This window comes from Lithobates pipiens, unplaced genomic scaffold (assembly GCF_037356315.1).
Source record: "Lithobates pipiens isolate NorthernLeopardFrog02 unplaced genomic scaffold, aLitPip1_a1.2 Scaffold_18, whole genome shotgun sequence".
Lineage (NCBI taxonomy): Eukaryota > Metazoa > Chordata > Amphibia > Anura > Ranidae > Lithobates > Lithobates pipiens.
The window spans coordinates 227,613,235-227,621,699 of NW_027507758.1; the positions used below are offsets into that span (position 1 = coordinate 227,613,235).

The window sequence follows — 8,465 nt, forward strand, 5'->3', positions numbered from 1 at the left end:
ATTTAGAAAGCTTTTCGACATTGACACTGACACTGGCCTTATTTAGTCGCTCAGGTGCGGCTGAAGGGTCAGTTTTCCTGCCCCATACCTATAACTCAAGGTACAAGGTAGGGCTGCCCTTTATCCCCCTGATATTTGCGATAGGAATTGAGACCCTTGCATTTGACATCTGCGCGGACCCTGATATCTGTGGAGTGAGGTGCAGAGAGCAGGAGCATAAGGCCCCTTTCACACGGGCGGCTGTTCTGCCGCAGGAATCATGTTTATTTTTTTCTACAAAAGTCAAGGCTCCAGGCACAGCGATCAGCTGCGTTTGCACAGTGCGTTTACCAGCGTTTACATGCGTTTACATGCGTTTTTATGCGGTTGCGTTTAACTGCAGTTTTTATTCCCATAGCAACCCTTTTATTTTATGTTTTTGTTCCCTGGAATGTACCCATGATGCATTGCAGTCCTCTATATTTAAACCTGTTTCTTTGTTCTCTGGTTGAGTGTGTGTTGGAGTTTTGCAGGAGTGGAGAGGAGTGCTGAGTTTTGTGCCAGTTTTTTTGAAAAATGAATGCAAATATGGGTAGTTTGCTTGCAATGCTCATTTTGCTGATGATGAGGATGAAGAGAAGAGCGATCCAGAGTAGGCGACGTCCTCGTCGTTACTGGGTCCATCCCCTAACGTCTCAGCGCCTATCGATCGGCTACTTTGCCCTCATGTTCGGTGAGCTGAGGACTCATGGGGACAAGTTCCACAATTACACCAGGATGTCGGTGGCATGCTTCGATGAGCTGTTGGGACTTGTTAGAGGACGCCTGACCAGAACCACGACCAATATGCGAAGAAGCATTAGTCCAGAAGAACGGCTGTTACTTACGTTAAGGTAGGTTTTCCATATGTTGAACAAATGCTTAAATTCATGTACATGCAGGCTTAGGCAATATTGGCAATAGTGTGTGTGTATGTATGTATGTATATGTATGTGTGTGTGTGTGTGTGTATATATATATATATATATATATATATATATATATATATATATATAGATGAATCTATGACCTAATCTATATCACAACAGCGATTTTTCGCACATTACTCCCATTACCATTATTTTTTATCCTTGAAAACTATCTATCGTGCCTTGCAGTTTTATTTTTTGCAAATAGGAAACGTCATCAAATTTCAGTAGTTTCTCATTATGTAGGTGAGCTCTGAACACAAAGGCAGAGTTTTGCATTAACAAGCAAGGTACCACCAAATAATATTTTGTACTAGACCAACCCACCACCAGGCTTCCTGTTTGGATGCCAGCACCTACTACCAGAGCCGAGGGATGTTTTATCTTTGGGCTGCAATGTGTTAAAAGTCATCAGCTTATATAGATGCTGATGTTTATTTGTTACCATGTAGAACTCCATATGTATATTGATTTTTTTTTAAAATTTTATTTATTTTACTATATTTTATATTTTCTGAATTGTTATCAATTTTGTATTGCAGATACCTTGCCACTGGTGCCAGTTTCACCTCCCTCCATCATCAATTTCTGATGGGAATTTCCACCGTATCCACCATTGTGCATGATACCTGTTACGTCATCTGGGAAGAACTGAGAACATCAGTCATGCCGGAGCCAACATCCAGTCTGTGGGAGGAAATAGCGGAGGAATTTTGGGAGAAGACCAACTTCCCAAACTGCATTGGGGCATTAGATGGGAAACACATCCGGCTCATCAAGCCTCCAAAATCCGGTTCGCGCTTTTTCAATTATAAGAAATACTTTTCTATTGTGCTTCTGGGACTCAGCGATGCAAATATGAAGTTCATCGCTGTGGATGTTGGAGCGTATGGGAGTTCTGGAGATTCGAGAATTTTCAGAAATTCCGTAATGGGGCGGCGTTTTCAACATGGCGAATTTCAGGTGCCACAGTCAAGGCCTCTCCCTGGTACTACTGGACCAGATCTTCCACTTGTAGTGCTGGGAGATGAGGCATTTGCCTTATCTACGCACCTGCTAAGGCCCTATACCAGGCATGGTCTCACTGCCAGGAGGCGAATTTTTAACTATAGACTCAGCAGAGCTCGAAGAATGGTGGAGTGCGCATTTGGCATTTGCGCTGCCAAATGGCGTGTTTTGATGACAGCCATGCATCTTGAAGTTGAGCATGCCGTCAATGTGGTTCTAGCAAGTTGTGTTCTCCACAATTTTTTGAGGGGTAAGGAGATCGTGGCCACCGAAACCCCTGTTTATGAGGAACCCATAGGTCCTGTTACTGGCACTCGTCCAAGTAATCAGGCCCTACAAGTCCGTGAACATTTCACTGATTATTTTTTGAGTGAAGATGGACAGCTGCCATGGCAATTGGACTATGTATAAATTTTTAACCAGTGTTGCATGTTTTTTTCATCACATATTTCAGGTTTTTGTGTCAGTTTTCACGTTTGCCTTAAATAAAGTAGTCGACAATTTTCAACAATTTAAATTGTTTTTATTTCTATCTTTTGCAATGCACAGGGTGTATCTAAAAAATTGAAAAACATTACAAAAACATTGAATGCTTGCAAGTATAGAAAAATGTTTTTTAATTCCTTTGGAATATATATATATATATATATATATATATATATATATATATATATATATAAAATCTCCTTTTAGTTTAAAGTATTGAATTTCAAGTGCAACAGATAACGAGTCCACAAAATATCCCCCACTACCCCCCTAAAAAAAAAAAGGTTACAGTATTCCTGAAGTGCTGTAAGGCCCCTTTCACACAGGGCAGATCAGTAATGATCCGTCCCGTGAAGATCCGCTTGGTCGGCAGGGATTGTTCCATTGTCCATTGTCCCCACTGAGCCGGTGGCAGACAGGGCTGTCCCGGCACACTGTGCCCTGTGAGCTCTCTGTTCTCTTCTATGGGGATCGGAAGAGCACGTACCATCTGTCCGTGTTCATCCAATCCGCTCTGCAGACGGCTAGAAAAATTGGATTTCCCTCCGTCTACAGAATCGGACAATTGCGGTGGCACCCGATATCGTCCGCCTCCGCAACAGTCCGATTCTGCAGACGGAGTAAAAACCTATTCTATCCGTCTGCAGAGCCGATCGGATGGACACGGACAGACGGTCCGTGCTCGTCCGATCACCATAGAGGAGAGTGGAGAGCTGACAGGGCGGTCCCTGCACAGTGTGCGGAGACCGCCCTGTCCGCAGCCGGCTCAGCGGGGACAACGGAGCAATCCCGCTGAGCGAGCGGATCATCACGGGGCAGATCATTACTGATCCGCCCCGTGTGAAAGGGGCCAAAGATGGGCACTAAGTGCGGTAAACAGTTCTGAAATATTTGGCTAGATGGAGAAAGTGCAAAAGATGTCGCCATGTACACTCCACTGTGTAGATGGGGTAATCTCCCACTGGGCCAAGTCTCTCAACCTAAACAATGCTAGCACCCAATCAGAAAGTTCAGGTATTGTGAGAGCAAGTGGGGCCAAGTAGCAACATGTATAAGCTTGGGACAGTGGGAGATTCTTCTGTGCGTACAGTTCAGTGTACATGGAGGAATCTGGGGTTTGTTGTAAACATTAGTTTGTGTAGGTAAAACATTAAGTAGTGTAGGTAAAACATTAAGTAACATTACACAACAAGAAAAATACAACCGTCATATCACTGCCATAGGAATACTATAAGTTTTCATATATTGAATAATTAGGGTTACGCAGGGAAGAATGGCTTGGTTCACTGCCAACATCTATGGGTGATCCTGAATGGGAAGATGAGGGTGAAGACACTGGGTGTGGCTGCTCATGCATCCTTTTGTAACCAGGATTAGACGGGTAAGATGTATACAGTGGTGGGGGTCCTACATAAGGGTTAATGGCAGATGTTGTGTCATGGCACTGCTGACTGGGCATTGGTCTACTGAAAGAGCCACTAGGTGAATTAAAACCCATAGCCCATGGCTGAAATTTAGAAAATGGGCGTTGCTCTTTGCAAGCGGACACAATATACGTTAAATAGGCATGTATATCACCCCTGACCTCAGTGCGCTTATCTGCAGGAATCTCCCTGATTACACAAAGCAACATTCTTAAAAACATAACATCTGGGTCTGAGATGTTGAGGAATTCATCATCTTTTGCCTGGTTTTGTGATTGGTTTCTCATTTCTTCAATGATACGGTTGAAATATTCTTCAAAAGGTGTCTCTTGTTGAGTACGTGTTCGACGGGTGGTAGAAGTAGACCGGACTCTCCTATCTGGATTTGCCTGCAATATTATAATATATAGATTATGCATCTGATACTGAGGTCACACTTTAGTGAACAGCATATGATGGCTTGTACAAATATTGCAGCACCTGTTTAGAATAGATCACACACAGGTACTTGTTTTGTTGCAAAAACCTGATCCCACTGAAGACCTCCAAAGCCAGAAGAACAAGTCACACCTTGCCCAAAAAACAAGTCGTTGTTGTTTCTCCAACATTTGTGCCAACACCAGCTGCCTTTTCAAAATGTAAGTAATACGTCTTTTGTGGACAGAAATAGTGACATTTTTGAAATACATACCGCAGGTTCTTGAGTGGATGGATGATATTCTTGGGATGACACTGTCTCTGTGGTTTCTTGACTGGTGTCAGCGTCTCCTGATGGTGATGGCGACGAACTTTCGCACCTTGCGCTTGCTCTCACAGGGACACTTGACACAGTTCTAGGTAACAATAAAGATTACACGTTTAACAAAAAAGTGAACATGAATATGGCTTTACTGGTCACAAATCACTAAGTAAAATAAATGGATATACTTACGTGCGCATCTCAGTGGTGCGCCTCAAAAAAGACAAAGCCTCTGCATGGGGGTTAGGCCTGCAACGAGTTGAGGGTGCTCCGCTTCTCTCCGCAGCCTTCTCTTCGTTGACTTCTTTTTTGTAACGGTCGCGCAGGGACCTCCAACGTGTGTAAACCTCCTTTCCTGCAATATATAAAAAACATACAATGGCCTGGTCATTAGGGGGTAAAATCTTTACTAGGATGCATGTGTACCCTGCTGCATAGACACAACAAACCTTGCACTCACCTCGGTTATCCTGTTCAGTTGCAGACATCTCGTCCCAGTTCGGTGTGACATATTTGTAGACTTCCTCCCACTTTGCTCTCTTCAGCACTCGGTCTGCATATCCTGGGCATTCTGAGTCCCATAACTCTGGTCGGGCTTGCACCAGTGCGATGATGGCCTCGTGTGAGATGTCTCTTGCCGCCATGCTGTCTTCTCCCCTTTCATCCCTCTCAACTTCCTGTGTCATTTCCCAGGTACACCTGCTGTATAGGATGTGCTTCCGGGTTTTTTTTTTCTTCTTTCACGCTGCTGGCCGCAATTGACACAAAAGACTGCGATTACCTGCGGTTATGTGCTTATAGCTGCGCTACATCGCACCTGGACGCATACAATTCTATTTTTTCTATTCGCACCGAACCGCATGTAACGAAATCGCCGCTAAACGCTGTGTGTGAATGGGGCCATAGGAAAGCATTGTGTGCTTTTAGCTGCGGTAGAAATGAAGAAAATCCGCAGCTAAAAGCACCATTCTATCCGCCCGTGTGAAAGGGGCCTAAGTGTGTGCTGCTTGCAGATGACCTCCCTCTGTTCTTGATCTCCCACTGCTTACCACACCCAAAGTTCTTAGATTGCTCAGTGACTTTGGGAGGATATTGTGCCTGCAGGTAAATATGTATAGATCTTCAGGTCTGAATGTCTCAGTTTACTCAGAGCTGGTTGGCTGTCTCCAAAATCACTCTGCATTTTCGTGGAGCAACACACATATTACATATCAGGGGATACAGCTTATGGATTTGCTTTATAAATGTAATTATCTGCCACTTTTTAAGAAATTAGAGGCAGATCTGCAGCATTGATTCCTACATGGTCTTTCCCGGTTAGGTAGACTTCATGTTCCCCTCTTATGCCCTGTACACATGGGCGATCGGATCATGTTGGCGGAATATCCGATCGTGTGTGGGGTCCATCAGACTTTTTCTGTCGGAAATTCCGACACACAAAGTTTGAGAGCAGGATCTAAAATTTTCCGACAACAAAATCTGATCATTTAAATTCCGATCGTGTGTAGACAAAGTGCCACGCATGCTTAGAATAAATTACGAGACAAAAGCTATTGGCTACTGCCCTTTTTATAGTCCCGTCGTACGTGGTTTACGTCACTTCATTCTGAGTGATCAAATTTTCTAACAACTTTGTCTGACCGTGTGTATGCAAGAAGTTTGGGCTAAAATCTGTCAGAAAAAATTACAGGGATTTTGTTGTCGGAATGTCCGACCGTGTGTATGGGGCATTAGCGTTAGCAAGGTTACAGTCTAAAGTGGTCCGATATACTGTATGTGGGGTGGCAGGGGAAACCATTTTGTCTAAAAAGCTTTTGTTTTACCCTAAAACACAGAGGGGCCTGGGACTGCCTGCTTTGCCTCAGTACTTTTGGGCAGCACAATTGACACAACTTTCAGTGGTTTAGTCCCAGTTTGCTAAACCAGACTGGGTTCATATGGACAGGGCAGCGACCCCTGGCTTTACTTTGGACTTTTACTTTGTTTATTTTTATGTACCCCTGAACATTGACTGTCTATTTTCGCTCCTTCTCTTTCCCATTATTTTGCTTTGTGGGGCAAGCTTCATTCAAACCGTAATTTTATTTCCTCCTTTCACCCACTTGCGCATCTCTTTAACAATCCCCCCCCCCCCCCCCCCCCCGGATTGATATCAGGGCATTCCAGTGGTGGCTAGACAAGGGGCTGTATCGAATTGGTCACCTTTTCATTTACTCTATGCCATTGTATAGAAACCCTCATCAGAATGTTTTTGTTTTTCCAGATCTCTCACTTTTTATGATCACTCTCACCAGTGAAGCAGGACCTCTACCAAATAACTCCCTATGAAAAGTGGTGTACACAGGACACTGGTCAGCGGTGAGGGGGGGGCGGTATTTCTTTCTTTTTTTTGGGCTGTTCTCGGGTATGTCACCTAAGTTCTTTTATACACAGGCCTGGGAAAAAAAACTTTGGGGAGGACAGGGACTTGGATCTCTGGCATAAATATTTCTTAAGGTCCTACACTGATATTTTGAATGTTACTTTGATGGAAGCTAATCTGAAAGTGCTCACTTGTTGGTACTTGGTCATAATGTATTTAACTAAAATGTACCGTCCTGTCTCTCCGCTTTGCTTCTGAGGGTGTAAGCTACAGGGATCAATGTATCATATTTGGAGGGAATGCCCCCAAATTTGTAATTTTTGGAACGGTGTCTTCCCTTTGGTGCCCAAAACCCCTCACATTGCTTTCCTCAATGTTCTGGGTGAGGGGGCCGCCAGTCACCTTTAATGTTTGATATTTTTCATCCTTCTTGAAGTTAAAATGATAGTAGCTAAATCCTGGAAGCTGTCCCACGTCTCCCTTGCCCAAGTGAAGGAAAAATTTACATAGATCATGGTGCATGAGAATATTGCTAGTGTTTTGAATGATAAGGTTAAGAAACTTAAGTAAACCTGGGAGCTGTGGGCCTCTTACATGAATGTACCCTTTGTAACCTGAAGTCTTTTTTTTTTTTTTTTAACAAAGCTATGGATTGGGAATGTCTTAGGACCAGACCTCTTCATTCTTTTATCCTTTCTATGCTTCATTCTTTTTTTCCGTCTTTCCTTTTGCATCTTGGTGCATTGTTTGTCTGATAACTATCCAGGTTGGTCTCCGCTATATGCAATCCTTTGTTCAACTGTATAGTATGCTGTTCTTAATCTTGGGATGTGGGCCTCCACAGATGTTTAACGATTGAATTCTCTCCCTATCTCGGATTAATCGTATCTGTTGCTGCGTTTCTTTAAATTGTTTTGAATAGGAGATATACACTCCAAGTCTCTATTTTTGTTATTCTCTTGTTATGGATAATTCCTGACCTGTTTGATATCTGTTGACCTTTGTCTTTACAAAATGAATAAAAATATTGAAGGAGAAAATATGAAACAAGGCAACATGTTATGTGGTGGAATTCCTTCACTTCCTTTCTACTAATCTACACTACAGTATATATGCTATATCCTTTAAAGGAAATAAAACCTTTGAAAATGTATTGCAGCTTCTCAAGACCTCCTCATCTCTTTATACTGCTAAAACATAGATTAAGCACTGATGCAAAACAAAGACTTTTTAAGGTCCATTACAAAATTGTCCCTGCATTAAAGCGGAGGTCCACCCTAAAGTGGACCTTCCGCTCATCGGAACCCTCCCCCCCTCCGGTGCCACAATCGGCACCTTTCAGGGGGGAGGGGGGTGCAGTTACCTGGATAATCCAGGTAACTGCACCCACTTCTGGGATAGCTCTCTGCGCAAAGGGGCGTAACTTACGCCCCTTTCCGCAAGTGCCTGCCCCTTCCCGCAAGTGCCCCGCTGCCTGCTGGGAAACACACAGATCCCAG

General features: G+C 43.5%; 1 protein-coding gene across 1 annotated transcript; it reads right to left on the bottom strand.

Moving 5' to 3' along the window:
- Positions 1-3,790: 3,790 nt before the first annotated feature.
- On the bottom strand, positions 3,791-5,599 carry LOC143986695 (uncharacterized). Its single transcript, XM_077485103.1, has 5 exons — positions 5,065-5,599; positions 4,797-4,959; positions 4,557-4,698; positions 3,943-4,254; positions 3,791-3,799 (listed from the first exon to the last, which is right to left on the bottom strand). Exons 1-5 carry the CDS (start codon positions 5,288-5,290, stop codon positions 3,791-3,793), a joined length of 852 nt encoding a protein of 283 aa, XP_077341229.1. The 5' UTR covers positions 5,291-5,599.
- Between the last annotated feature and the right edge of the window lie 2,866 nt (positions 5,600-8,465).

Excerpts from the sequence above, each read along its gene's own strand:
- LOC143986695 (XM_077485103.1), bottom strand. The coding sequence starts at position 5,290 with ATGACACAGGAAGTTGAGAGGGATGAAAGGGGAGAAGACAGCATGGCG. Across the intron at positions 4,960-5,064 it reads AACTGAACAGGATAACCGAG|GAAAGGAGGTTTACACACGT; the intron begins GTGAGTGCAAGG and ends TATATATTGCAG. Across the intron at positions 4,255-4,556 it reads CATCCACTCAAGAACCTGCG|GCAAATCCAGATAGGAGAGT; the intron begins GTATGTATTTCA and ends ATAATATTGCAG.